Source organism: Ceratotherium simum, chromosome 16, assembly GCF_057802395.1.
Source record: "Ceratotherium simum simum isolate JZ-2026a chromosome 16, ASM5780239v1, whole genome shotgun sequence".
NCBI classification, from domain to species: Eukaryota; Metazoa; Chordata; class Mammalia; order Perissodactyla; family Rhinocerotidae; genus Ceratotherium; species Ceratotherium simum.
This window is the reverse complement of record NC_141915.1, coordinates 37,841,272-37,856,087: the sequence shown is the minus strand read 5'-3', so window position 1 is coordinate 37,856,087 and position 14,816 is coordinate 37,841,272. Positions and strand designations below refer to the sequence as shown.

Sequence of the window (14,816 nt, the reverse complement as noted above, 5' to 3'; positions counted from 1 at the left end):
GATACAAAAATGGAAAAAATAAAAATCTGTTCTATGCAGTTCAATTCCAGACCAGATACTCTGATTTCCATTGCGCCTGTGGAGTCACCTAGAAAGAAAGCAGAACGCTGGCCGTAGATCTTATATATCATTCACCACCATTAAAGTGCTCTACAGTGATGGATGTGAATGGGGAAGCTACAATCCCCACATCTGTTCTATCTAACGTTGTCCTTCCCAGGTGGCTAAAAGTGGGCTCAGGTCAAGAAGCCTAGGTATCAATGTGAGAGGCTGGGTGCTGTGCCTCTGCGGCCTTTGAGAGAGTGAGTATGGGGGTACCATCACATGGTGAAGGAAAGTGCCCTCCACAGCTAGTTGTGAAAGGCACACCTCTCAGCGCCTTCCCAGCTTCAGAGGGCACAATACAGAGAGGCGTACACTTTAGCTCAGATTCTTCAATGAAATCAAACTGGTATCTTTCAAACTCCAAAGTCAAGAAAACTGATTATATGGCAACAGAAAAAAAAAAGTCTCTTTGCTCACAAAAGGGAGTGGATTAAACAGTCAAATTTCTATTTTTTTTCATCTGTAAGGTGGGGCTTTAATTTAAAAGAGATTATTTTGAAAAATATATATAGTTTTTAGGTTAAAGAGCTTGTTGAACTGCTTTATAAGAATATTATTAGGTATTTTCGCATTATATCTACTGAAATACATCTTCATTTAAGAGAGAATTAAAATTTATGTGCCAGCTCAACTTTAAACAGTAATAGATTATAATGGTTCTTGCTCCTAACAGGGCATATGGGACCCCAACCTTACATAGGTTTTAAACAAATTAACCTCTAAAGATTACTGTCCACTTATTACATTAAATGCTCTACTTGATTCCCAAATATCTCATCTCAATTGGGAAAACAGTTGAGGAAGATTCTGTTAACTGTGCGAACATGTAAGAGAACCACAGGGCATCACAAATGAGCATCAGTATCCAGAGAGCTGATTTCAATCAACACTCTTGGCACAATGTCAGGGGCACTAATGAGAGGCTGAAAGGAACAGGACATGGACTCCACCTCAGAGGCACAGAGAGGAGGCAGCTTCCTGTGGCACCTGGCTCTTTTCTGAAGTGCTGCTCTGACATGGAGAATAACATTCAAAAAATGACTGGATTAGAAGGAGGGAAATCACTTCCCCTAAACAAAGCAAAGTGACAGAGGCTTAAAAAATGCCAAATGCATCCACGTGCAACCAGATGTCAAGGTTGATCTACTGACAGATGCAACAGAAATACAGACTCTGACTTGAAGTGCAAAGGGAACATGCAGGAAAGCGGAAACAGAAACCAGGCCACAGCACGCACAGATATGTTGTAGATCCCTGGATGCCATAGAACCTCCTCAGACAACATGGAAAATACGAGCAGGATGCTAATAACATGCTTAATTCTCTGTTGTATAGTTGGTAATCTCAACTGTGACCTCAAAATATGTGCATCCTCTCTCCGTGGTATGGTCTTGATGTACAAGATATTAAACTCAATTTGTGCTAACTGCAACACTTGGAATGCACTGAATTTAATTTCACAAATAATAATTGAGCACCTAATAACTGAAGGCGAAAGACCTGAATCCCAATCACTGCAGAGGGCTAAAACAGAGCTCAATTCCAGTTGAGCATCTGGGAGGGTGTCACTGGGGAGACACGTTTGAGCAGGACATGGAGGGTTTCATAGGCTGAGATCCGGGGGAGGGGGGCGGTAATCTAGGTAGAAGATTGCGGTTTTGGTGCTGGCCAAACAGCACCATGTGGCTCGGGCCCAGTGTGCATGAGTGAGAGCGAGAAAAGGCCAGGAAGCTTGGAGAGAGCCTGATGATTGCGCTGACTCTTTGATGCTCCCCTCATGGAGCATTGCTTTTCTATGAAATTGGAAATCACTTTCTTCATAAACTTTGCATTTCTGGTGTCTGCTTTTTTTCTTTCCCTAGACCTCCTACTATCACCATGCCCCCTTCCTGTGGGTCTGGACAACTGTACAGGGGGCAAAATCATTCCACAGAATGCTTGTTTCCATTTGACTCAAATTAAAAAAAAAAAAAAGCCAGTTATATGCTTTATCATAAAGCAATCTGGTTGCTGGGTCTATAATAACCCTCCGGGGCAGTGTGGGCAGCATCGGAATGTGCACAGAAACTCCCAGGGAGGGCTCTGTCTCTCCTTCCGTTTGCTCTCCTGAAGTCTGTCTAGAGAACACAGCCAGATTCTGTTGCCACTGCAGCTGCTGCGAGGCCCCGGTTACAGCTCTTCCATGGTCTCCGGCGCCTTGCTGGATTCCAGCCTTGAGGCCCCAGGCAAAGAAAAACCTGATGAAAGTTGTCCTTTTATGGAATCTTGAATCATGAAACTGGGCCTGTGCTGGCCTGTAAAATAATTTCGGGGAGGAGTGAGAGAGGGCTCAGAAAAGCCTCCCGTTTCCCACATATCGCTTTGGAATCTTTGTGGTAGTTCCCTACAGTTTAATCTACTGCAAATGAGATCTTAAAAATCAAGGGCCCCCATATGCTCAACACGGATGTTCAGAAACCCCACCGGATACCAACCTTGAAACCATATTATCCGGGACTAACATTTTTGTGGTCTTGGCTGAAAACCTCGAGTGCTCTGGTTTTCTCTCATGGGAAGGAGAGTGCTGGCCACGTAGCAAATGCTAATTATCCCATGATTAATGTGATGTAGTGCATTTAATTTGATGACCCATACATTATTTTGATTAGGAAAAAACATTTTTGTATTGACTTGGTATGTGTTATAGGCACTTTTCTCTCTCCTAGGAAGCCCATTGAAATTATATTTTGGAAGGGAGATCTCACACAGCCTTCGCCATAGAGATGATAAGGCTTGCGTAGGCCCCAGCCCAAAGAGGAAGTAAGATTAGCAGAACTGTCAATGCTAAATATTCTCCACAAAGCACATTTACTTGTTATAATGAAACAAATGTTAGAGGCCCAAGTCATTTGACTTTTGATGGGTATACAGTGTTAGCACAATCCAACGTTACTGTTGGCTGTCCCTCCACCCAGCACCTGTCCTCGCAGTAAAAACGGGCCTGAGCAGAAGGTGCACTCCACATTCCACCTGCTCAGGATTTTCAGTTTCACCTGCTTCATCCATATAGCTGAAAACGTCCAACTGGACTGTGTCAGGTCTGGTTGGTGGAGGTGGGGAACTAGCCAACCCTCAATTCCTCAAGGAGGTAACACTTTCTATTTAAACACTACCAAATTAATAACAGCCAGCATTTATTGAGTGTTCGCTGTATGCCAGGGCTCTGTTCTAAGTGCTTTTCATGCAGCAGTTCTAGACTTCTCACGATATCCCTCTGTGATCGTTACTATTGTTATCCTCATTTTATAGGTGGGAAAAATCAGACAGAGAGAGGGCAAATAATTTGCTCAAGGTCTTGCAGCTAGTAGGTGGCAGAGCAGGTCCATCTTGACCTAGAGCCAGCACTTTTACCTACGATACCACGCTGTCTCTCACGTGCCGCTGCTTGGGAGGTGGTCTTGTGAGATGACAGCAGAGGGCAGACAATGTTGGCACCCTCACATTCCCTCTCAACTCTCCCAGGACTGGTAGTGTGGCACAAGCAAAATGAACAGTAATTTCAGAAGCAACAAGCTGAGTGGCGTGGGCGGGAAGCTGGGTGATGGAGACTTAACGGTCGAAATACTCATATCATAATTGAATGCTAATATATCCCACCTCCAATGCTGTCTCTAAAAACTGTGATGGACAGAGGCTTTTGGGAAAGAACCTGTTGGCTAGGTACAACATTGTCCTTTGGAAACTTATAAGCAAGTTAGCTGCCATTTCCCTAACCTGAAGGAAGAGACCCTGGCTCAACCATGCTGTGGCCTTCCTCACTTCTGAGGGACTGCTGCGATGGATGTAGGGTAAGTGGCTTTCCTTGAGAAAGTAGACCAGTCTCCATGCCCTTGGAGTCCACTCCAACATCCAAACTGGCATGAATTTTGGAGGAATGTCCTGGTACCCTGGGCAGTGCTGCAATGACTGAGGGTAGGAGTTAAGGAGGCCTGGGAAAGATCGTTGTTAAGAAGCCAATCATACATTCACTGATGCACCTGGGTAAGGTGAGGGTCCCAAACTCATCTTATTGTCTGAGGCCTCTTTCCCTTTGCTCTCCTTTGCTCTGCATCTCTGAGCATCAGGCCCCTCCTCCCTGGCTCCTTTGAGAACTAGACATGGTGCATGAAAAGGCCCTTCTTTGCTCCCCAGAAGCCTGAGTGGTTCAATGAGGTGTTCCCAGAGCATTCTTCCACAGCTGTAACCCAAGGTGGAGGGTAACCCGGATATTTCCCCAAGCCTGGGCAGGAGTGAGCGGAATGTGAGCTCACTAGGAAGATTCTGGCCAAATTGGGGAGTACATCTCCTTTTAGGGAGTGTTGTGAATTAGATCCATTTCTGCACCCTGCTGTTGCAATGGAGCAGACTGTGAAAGGGAAGATTCTCAGAGGAGCTGTGTTTTAATGTAGCAATTTGATTCAATTTTCCACTCTATAAAATTACCCATCACTGCTCGTTGCTTTCTAACAGACACCTTCACTCTTAATTTAACAATCCTATCGAATTCTGCCAGGGAAATTGGAAAAATTTATCACCTGTGAAATTTTATTTTCCTTTGGTTGTATCTGTTTTTGTAAAACTTCATTAACGACGATGACTTGCTGAGGAAATTATCATTTTTTTTTTAACTTCAGACACAAGAAATGGCTCAACCTCAACCAAGATATCATTTGCATAATAAAACACAACAAAAAGGCTCAGGAAGTCGGGACTGGCAGAGGCTGGAAGTGCTAGGAGAAGAAGCAGGCTCTCCTCAGTGGGGTGGGTGAGGTCCCAGCAAGGAGGACATCTGTAGCCACAGCCCTGCTCCTTGACTCAGGAAGCAATGACGTGGCTTCTTCCCCAGGGAAGAGATGAATGTAGCATTGACAGGGTTGGACCCTATTCTTAGGAAGTCTTGAAATGCAAGTTGCTTACTGATGATGCTTTTTAGCAACCAGCCCTGTCTTCAGGGGCCTGAGTGTTAGGTTCACCTTAGTTTCTAGGTTCATCTGGGATTGAGGTTTAAATTGCTATAAATTTAGGCTTAACTTGAGTTTCTCAGCAGAGCACTGAACTCCTGGCAAATTTCCACAGGAGCAATCTTTCTGAACGGACTTGAAGATTCAGTGTTCCTGTGGTCTAACTACCTCACAATTAAAAGGCTCAGGCTTCGGTTTTCCACAGTCTGACCCCCACGGTGCTCTGCACTGTTCAACAGCTGCTGTGATCCCCACAGAAGTGGCTATGCGGAAGTGGTGATGACTATACATTTTTTTGAGATGCCAGTTGTAATGCTTTGGGAAGAAAAAAAATATGTCCAGCAGACCTGCTGTAATGGTGGGCAGAGGAAACATGTTAGGCTTATTTGTAAGAGATGCGATTTGATTCATGGTATATCTGAACTAGGTAATAATGAGTTGTGCTCTATCATGGTTTTACTGGGTAACTGAAAAGGTTTGTCAGCATTTATCTGTATTCCTTCAGATTTTTGATATCCTTCATCATTTTGAGGTGACTTTCTATTATTCTCACAATTACAGAGAAAAGAAGTTGAAACTAGAGAGTTTTGATGACTCATCCCAAAACTCACAGTAAACCAATGAAAACCAACATGAGTATTCTTGACTTTTTAACCTTGTTGACATATGTAATAAATTACTTCACTTGGCACAGATGAGAAGACACTCCCTGATCAATTTGTCTTGCTCCCAGAGCAAGAGAGAGCCTCTCTACTGGGAATCATGGAAGCTCTACGGAAGCTTCCCTACATTCTCTCCTTCAGAGATTTGGCTTCCTCTGGAGTTTTCAAAGTTATATTCTTCTACCAGGTCAAGAGTTTCTGAAACTAGAGGAAGATCAATAGAAGATGAAATTATCACCTGGTAAGACTTCGTAAATATCTTCTTCTTCTTCTTTCTCCTCCGTGGGCTCTTTCTGCCCCGTACTTGCAGGTAAGATAATGAGTCTGCTTTGGGAACCAGCATTTGGGGAGTCCAAACCATCAATATCATCATACATCTCTTCCTCTTCTTCCTCCTCCTCCTCCTCCTCTTCATATGGAATGGTTAAGGAGCTCAGATCTGCCAGGGGAGAGAAGAGAATGAATCAAGATAGGACGAAAAAGAAAAGGCAAGAGGGAGAAGGAGGAGGAGGGATGAGAATAAGACATGTCAAAAGAAAATGAAACACTAGGTTAAGTGCTGTTATTTCTAACGTGGGCCTTGGTGGCAGGAAATCTACAGAAAAGGCCAGACTAGCACTGCGTCAGGTTTAAACCATCAACATAAATCCTTCCTTGCAATAAAACTTCATCAGGATGAAGCAGCCCTGAAAAGCATGGGTGTGTGAATGAGCACACAAGGTGAAGGGAAGAAAATAGGCCAGAAGAGGAAATGCCAGTGTGCCGTGCACTGCTTGTCAAGTAGAAAACTGGAAGGGTGAGTGATGGCCTGTGGTTCTCCAGGGCACACAGAGCTGTGGGAACTATGGTGGCTTCCCCAGGGTATTTGAGCCGTCAGAAGCTCATCTCCCCCATGATCTCACTGCAGAAAATTCAGACAACTTTGTTTGTAAAGAGAAAAATGGGCAAAAGTGGAAGAGGAAGAAAGCAGGATTTGGAAAAATATAACAGTAATACAAGACCAAATGGAATGGCTGAGCGATGTGGTTACCATGTCCTTTTACAACTGTACAGTCTGGCTGACCTTAAAGTGGGTCACCGCATTGAGGATGTTGAGCCATTACAGCGCTGCGGAGCACAGGGCAGGGGAGGGAGATTGGTTTTTTATTTTAATGGGGGACTGGGAAGGTTCATTCTCTGACGTGTAGTACAGAGTGCTCTCTGAAACCCTGCTGAGGGGCCTCTGCAGGATGGGCGAGTGCAGTCAGGGTACTCTGGGGAAGGAAAGGATGGAGAGACTTCCAATGTTCATTTCAAAACACAATAAAACTGTTTGGCTTGATTAGGCTTTTAATAAAGATTTTGCAACAATTTTCATCTGAATTCTGGTGCCACCTCATATGAGGAAGGGATCAAAGACACATTTGTGGCTTAAACCATATGTTATTATTTTGTTTGTTTTAAAATAAAATGGAATGAATAATTTCTTCAATGTGGGACTCTGAAAGTACCACAGGGTACAGCTCAATAAAGCTGCTTTGAGTTTTATTGAGGTTTACACACTTAGGGGTATATTACACGCATAAATCCAAGGCACCTAGATGAGAGTGTACCCTGTAGTCTCGCCATCAATGTTCATGTTTGCCTAGTTCCAGTCTATTATACGTGATGCTCTTGGAAGATGCAATAGTTTGTTTTTTTGATAGCAAGGCATAAACTGAGTAAAATAGGCAATTCTTGTAATTAAAGCTCTGGTGCTTCCTTCTTTTTATCCACAATAAAACCTTATAGCAGAATAAAAAACGGAGATGAAAAGGCTCGGTGTTTTTAGGTTGACGTGCTTCTCCCTAGGTCTTGGGCCATGTACACAGTTGGTGTTTCTGCCTTTCTGCAGAAGCAGGGTCCTGCCATGATGCATACCCTCATAAGCGTTAGTGATGCCAAGTGACAGACTCAAGGTTGGCTACTTCTACCTGCCAGGCCACTCCCAGATGAGGTTTCCTGAGCCACTGTCACTGCTGTGCCTGCAGGCTGGCCAGCAGAGGGTACTCTAAGAGCAGTCATTTAACATCTTTAGGCAGGACTCTTCCCATTCCAAAGCAAGGAGCATTTTACTGTGGCTTGGGAAACAGCAATTTGTTTTTAATGTCCAATGTTCTTGAAGGCCACCTAGATGAGTTTATGTTTTTACTTCCTAATAAGACTAGAACAAGAGGATTTTGAACCTAAGTCACATCTAGATGACTTTAAGTTTGATATCATGAATTTCCTTTCCAGAATACAAGGGCTTAGGAAACACTGAAATAAGCTGAGTTGGCTTTTAGACTCTCCTTTTCTTAGTGATTATGAATATTACAGACTTGCCTGTATGTAGGTGGATGAGCTAGAATGACATCAGAGGTCATCTCCAGGTTGATGGTTTCTTTACCTTCTGATTCATACATGGCAATATTTGTTGTTATAAAGGATGTGATAGGGAGAGTAAAAGGGAGAATGGGCAAAAAAGATCCATACTGAAGTCTGTGGATTAGTTTTATGCAATATAACTTCAACTGCAAATCCACTCAAGTACTGTTTCTATAATAATGATACTTACCCTTTAACAAGAAATTTATTTGATCCACCCAGTCTCTGGCTTCCGCTGGATTAGTAGCTGTAAACTAGAGAAAAATTAGTGAGTTAATTTATCACCTTCACTAAAATTTCCACAAATCCTATAGGGAGGTTCAAGGGAAGGAACTTGTAAGTTGAGTTTCAGAGTCAAGTTGAAAGTTCAGGATTCTCTGGCTGCTTAATATTTGGATAAAAGACCAAAATCTCACTCAAAGTGATTTTTCCCATCAGCAATTTTGTATACCCAATGTTGACAGCTATTTGAGTCCAGAATTCATGTTCATGTGCATTCTTTCACTTGATTATCCATTCATTCATCAGGCATTTATTTGAGAAAAGTTTACAGAAAAAAAAAAGCAAACCAAAATTCTTCACTTCAAACAACAATGCATCAGTTATGGAGACAACATACACACCGGAAATGGGAACACTACCAAGTAGGTGCATTTGATAACAGCTGGACGTGGAGAGAAGATAGGGAGCACTTGTCGCTTAGAGAAGATAGGGAGCACTTCTTGTCGCTTAGAGTAAGCCAGGGAGGCTTGTTGAAGTTAACATTGTTTCAGTTGAATTTTAAAAAAGAGTTGGTGGAACCTGACTGCTGGGGGGAGTTGGACATTCCAGGTAGAGACAACCACGTGCAAAAGATTAGGAATGAGGCCCTCATGTATGGGGAAGGTACGCAGATCAGCTTGACTGGAGAACAATAACAGATGAAGCTGGAGAGTTGAGGGTCAGAGAAGAGTTGATGAAAGGGCTCTGAGTACTAGGAGTTCAGACTTAAAATGCAGGCAATAGGAAGCCACTGTAAATTCTAGCAAAAAGAGTGGGAGATTCTTTCAATAGTTGTAGGCAGGAGAGATTGGAATAGGGAGAAATTGGAGACAGAAGACCAAGGCTATTTAACTAGTCCTCTGGGTGAAGTGATAGGGACTTAACTATTGTGATGGCTGTGGGAATAAATAAGAAGGGAAAGATCCAGAGGATATTGTAGAGGAAGAATCCACAGACCATGATAATGACTTGGATTCAATGGGCCAAAGAAAAGAAGTAAACAAACTCTACATTCTGATTCACAAAACAGGCCAGTCAAGCATCAAGCCTTGGTAATTTTTTATTTTAAATGAATCAACTTCAAATGACTGTTCCTGAAAAACATTTTTATTATCTGGCCATTAGGGTAAGATCAAGATATGTGCTGTCTAAAAAACCCAGATTCCTGCTTAATACTTATTAATAGACATTGTCATTCTTGATTTCTTAAAAACACATTTCTATAAAAAATGTCTAGGGAAATTGATTTAGACTTGTCACATAAATTTTTATCTAGATGAGGCACCATCAGAACTGAATACTAAAAAAAAAGCTTAGAAACATACCCAGTGCATACATCTGTATTGTATACATTTATAAAGGACTCTATAGAAAAGTTTAAATTAAAAAAAATTTTTTGAATTTGCATAATGAAGACCTAGGTCATTTTATCAAAATAAGGGTTAAGATACTGTAGACACATAAACAAATTAGTGTTGAGAAAAATTTGAAGAGTCAAAGTGTTACTGAAGTGGTTAATATTAACCTTAGCATGGTTTTTATCTTTTTCATAAGTTAGCTAAAGTCTTTCTAAATTGTTTTATTAAAATTGTGTTAAGAGGGGCCAGCCCCGTGGCTTAGCGGTTAAATGCATGCGCTCTGCTACTGGCGGCCCAGGTTCGGATCCGGGCGCGCATCGACACACTGCTTGTCTGGCCATGCTGAGGCGGCATCCCACATACACCAACTAGAAGGATGTGCAACTATGACATACAACTATCTACTGGGGCTTTGGGGAGAAAAAGGGGAGGAAAAAAAAAGGAGGATTGGCAATAGATGTTAGCTCAGGGCCGGTCTTCCTCAGCAAAAAGAGGAGGATTGGCATGGATGTTAGCTCAGGGCTGATCTTCCTCACCCCCCAAAAAAAAAAATTGTGATAAGATACAAATTGCAAACAAGCAGGTAACAATATGCATATATACACACACATATGTCAAAATACATTTTTGGTGAAAAAATCACTATATTCTCATAGTCAGAAATTTTTATTGCTTTAATTAATTTTATAATAGGTAATAAATGCAATACCTATTATATTCAATTATATCAAAACATATAAAAATGAACATAGTGAAGAATAAGTCTTTCTCACCCCCCACCCAGGTCCTCTAGTCCCTCAGTTATCACTGCTACTACTCAGTAATCTTTGTCACCAATATCTTAGAAGTTCTTCTAGAGATATGCAATGCATCTACACACAGGAAGATTATTTTAGATAGCAAGATGAATATGGGAAAATAAATTATTTTTCACTCTACAGTCAGATTTTTCTTTTTCTGAGTTTCATGGAAGGAAGTGAGGATAATCATTTGAAAAATAAAGAGAATGGGAATTAAAGCCATGAAATGAGAGACTATGAATAAGGAATTGGATTGTGTGCTGCAATAGACAAGCCTCTCACCTATGGAGTGAGACTGGGAAGGGGAGGGATGATTAGATGGAAGCCAAGCAAAGACAGTATCTAGGATGAGAGTGGCAACAGAGAGGAGAAGGGAAGGCATGACATAGCAAAAGTGAGGATACGTCAAGAGAGAAGGTCTTGGTAACAAATGATCAGGTAACAAAGAAAGGATGGAACTCAGCACAGCAATCACAGCTCACATGCAACATGGAACGAAATTGCATCTCCTTGGTTCATCCTACCTCATAATTGCGCCTATCCTGGGAGGTCAGTTCAAAGCAGCATTCTTTCTTGGAATCTTTTCGCAGGTAGGGGGCCATCCGTACGCTGTAGTCCTTAATGAGAAAGGTCCCTTTGGGCTGCTTGCCTGCAAGATAGGAAAGCTCCCTGTACCCCTAGAGAGATGCAACTGCCAAGGGAAGGCATCTTCTCTGGTATGTAAAATAAAAGCACAGAAACAGCTGTTACATCCCTGAGGAACCACAATAGTCAAGGAAAGGTTATTAAGGAAGCTTAAGAAGAGGGTACTGTGACAGTGAGGCAGATATCACTCCCAAGCTAGGGAAATGCAACATGAAAGGTTATTTTGCCAAAAGAGTACAACAGAGACAGAGAATTTATTAGAATGTTAAGAGATCTATAATAACAGAAAGAAGGAATTATTACAGCAGGGAGAGTGTGGCTGTAAACGTGAGGCTCTTGAAAGCTATTACAGAACTGAAACATTATTATCAGGGCCAGCAGAGCTCACAGTGGAGGGGAGGGACAGCAGCGCAGGGGGCATTACAAGTTCCTGGGATCTTCTCCTATGCCCTATGTAGCCTTTGGGCTAGACTGCTCTCCCCCTTCTGCTGGTCAGATGGGAATTTATGCTAGACGGAGAATAATTAAAGCTCAGTATTTTATCCCCCTTCCAAGAGGTCAAATTGGGAAGTAGCCGAGGACTGTTGAGTATCATTAGATGATGATGAAGGAGATATAAGGAAAAGGACCCTAAGTGAAGGAAAGGGGAGACTACTCTGCCTGTCACTCTCTTTTTAAAAAATAAAATATTGGAAACAGGAAAAGAGGGGGTGGTTCCCAGTGATTTTGTGTCCTTATGGTGTGGTTCAGGCAGACACGGAGAAGAGTGGAACCACAGTGTCTGGGTGATGCTCTGTGTCCTCTTATCATGTGGAATGAACTGCTTAATAAATGCTTTTGGATGATGATGACGATAAGGGTGGCAGTGGGATGACAGTATTGAAAGAAAAGAAAAGACAAAGATTCTGTCCTTACCTGGTTGAGCTAAAAGAAATACACAAACACTCTATACTTACTAAGAGAATGTCTTGGGCACAATAAGAAGTAACTGGCGAGAAGGGAGCCATGCAACAGTGCTTTTTGACACCAGAATCTTTTTTGTTAAAGTATCTCTCCTTGTTCTAACTGGCCACTAAAATGTTTTGTAGTTTCTTTGGTCACCACATTTTATTTCACCCTGACGGCAAAATGGTCAATAAAAGTCTCCAAGTCTCTCGCTCTTGCTCTCCCCCCTCACCTTGAGTGTAAAGGATTCTGAATGAATGAACGTGATACCTGGTTTTATATCCAGATATGCCAACCACTTATGTAAATGCAAGAGAAATGACAAGTAATTTTACAGTGACATAAATGTTAATATTAGTTTGAAGGTTTAACATATGAAGATAACACCTGGGGAGAAACTGTGGTTGCTGGATTTGAGAGTAGGCTAGGGGCTGAGCAGAGGACTTGTTACTCAGTGGTTTGTTTTTTTTTTTCTTTTTTGGTGAAGAAGATTGTTCCTGAGCTAACATCTGTGCCAATCTTCCCCTATATTGTATGTGGGAGGCTGCCAAAGCATGGCTTAAAGAGTGTTGTGTAGGTCTGCACCTGGGATCTGAACCCGTGAACCCCAGCCTGCCGAAGTGGAGCTTGCAAATTCAACCACTACACCATCAGGCCAGCCCCTGTTACTCAGTTTTTGAGCTATGCTGCTATCATTTCCAAATAGGGCTTCACGTTTTACCCCTAGATGGGAAAGGCTCTGAGGAATCAATCTAAGGTGGTGAACCCAAGATGAAGGGCAGTGATACCTGTTGTAGGCAGACAGGAAGGGTGAGGCAAGTGCCTTGAAGCCCAAGGGCAAATCTTAAGGATTCCAAGTCACTTAGCAAAGCTGCAGTTCTTTCTGCTACCTTAGTGCCAAAGGCAAGTGGGTAGATATCTGATTATTCCCTAGACTGGATATCCAGGCCTTAGGAGAGGAATAAGTCTGGGAAAGAAGGAAGAGAGGAGAAACAGAAAATGATTGAAAGGAAAAAGAAGGATTTACTCCAGATCACTGGCCTCTGTACCAAGGCAGTAGACCACAAGGAAAGCCCCCACAAGAAGTGATGCTTTACTTTATCTCCCTCTTGCTTCGCAGAATTACTCCTAGAGCAGTCCGCCTGTGTAGGCGGGGATCCCCTATTTGAAAGTTTTCATTCACCCACATGATAATTTTTAGCTTGCATTTGTTTGTAGCTGCCTCCAATTTGTGCTTATATCTTCTATTTCCTTCCCACGAACTAAGCAACTGTGTAAAGCATGGATGGGAGGTCTTCTAGGGACAGCTCATGAGTGTTGTGCTTGATTGAGTTAGTGGTGGCTCATTAAGAAGCTGCCTCTGGCCTGAGTCAGCACTTTGCTGCTGCTGCCATCTGGCTGAAGGGTGTCTCTTGAGCACAGCAACCATTTGGGTCTCAACACTCCATGGCTCTAGTGATATCCACTGGACTACTTCCCAGGAGTCATTAGGATAAAGTTTGGAGCATGCCCTTAGAGAGTTTGGACTTGAGGGTTCTATTTCTGGGCCATTGGTAAGCCGTTAAAATCTTTCTCAGAATTAATTTTTTCAGTATTTTAACTACATTATAAATGTCTATAAAGAGTTTGAGGTTCTTCTTTAAAAAAAAAAAAAAGAATGCCAAAGTGTTCAACACCGATAATGTTATTAGTCATAATAAAAGATAACCTTTCATATGCTGACCACACTATTCTAGTGTTTAAAGGGGAAATAATTTCTAAATTGGTGTCTGAGTTTTTGGTGATGGGCAAGGTATTATTTACCCAAGCCTATTTCTTTCCCAAGCATGTCCCTTTATGGGTGTTAGTTAAGGACTGCTATCTTGAGATCTAAGTGCTTGAGAATTTACGAAGTGCTTGCATCCAGGAGTGAGATGCTGCTGTGCAAATGAAGAACACTTACTTTTCTCATTAGCATAGTAGTAGAAGAGGCCTCTGCTGACAACACACCATCGCTTCTGCCACTCAGACCCAAAGAAACTATGATCTAAACGGAACAGCAGTAAGGGACATAAATTCAGGTAACTACAATCACTGAAGAGTCTGTAAAATCCAACAACACATAGTCCAGGGTGTTATTGTTTTATTTCCCAGGTTAATGGACTGTAAAACCCTCCCTTTCACTCCCACAGGTTATCCCATATTGACTCCGAGTCCAGAGGACTCACTCAGTTAAAGGTCCAAGTTCCAAACAGGGTTTGCCCCATATGACCCCTCACAGCTGTCTCTCTATCTATCTTCCTTTATATCTTTGAGGTTCTAATCTCAGTCTGCACTTTTCAAATTCCCCATGATATCTTTATGTGTTGCCTTTAGCAAACCAAAATGATGCTCCAGACCATGGGCATGAGAAAGGCTTTCTTTGAACTAAGCAAATTTGCATGTTGAGTGTTAAACCCGGGACTCTGACCTTGGTACTATCTATGCTAATCAAATGAGTAAAGGTCAAAATTTGGGCTCCTCTGAAACTCAAAAGTGAGCTGCTTCACATGTGATACAAAAGTTATACTCTTGGCAACTAGTTTCTCTCTTTATGGAGCACACCGAGAGAAGAGAACAAGAATATCATCATTCATGCCTTCAACAAGTATTTATTAAGCACCTGTTGTGTTTAAGCACCAGGTGAGCAGGGCAGAA

At 42.2% G+C, this 14,816-nt stretch overlaps 1 protein-coding gene across 1 annotated transcript in view; it reads right to left on the bottom strand.

Moving 5' to 3' along the window:
• Window positions 1–14,816, bottom strand: part of SKAP1 (src kinase associated phosphoprotein 1) — a 264,584-nt gene that overhangs the window by 32,157 nt on the left and 217,611 nt on the right. The window contains exons 6-9 of the mRNA XM_087441032.1: window positions 14,083–14,166; window positions 11,075–11,199; window positions 8,322–8,385; window positions 5,985–6,185 (exon numbers count right to left, since the gene is read on the bottom strand). Of these exons, the coding sequence (XP_087297158.1) occupies window positions 5,985–6,185; window positions 8,322–8,385; window positions 11,075–11,199; window positions 14,083–14,166 (474 nt within the window). The remainder of the gene's footprint in view (window positions 1–5,984; window positions 6,186–8,321; window positions 8,386–11,074; window positions 11,200–14,082; window positions 14,167–14,816) is intronic.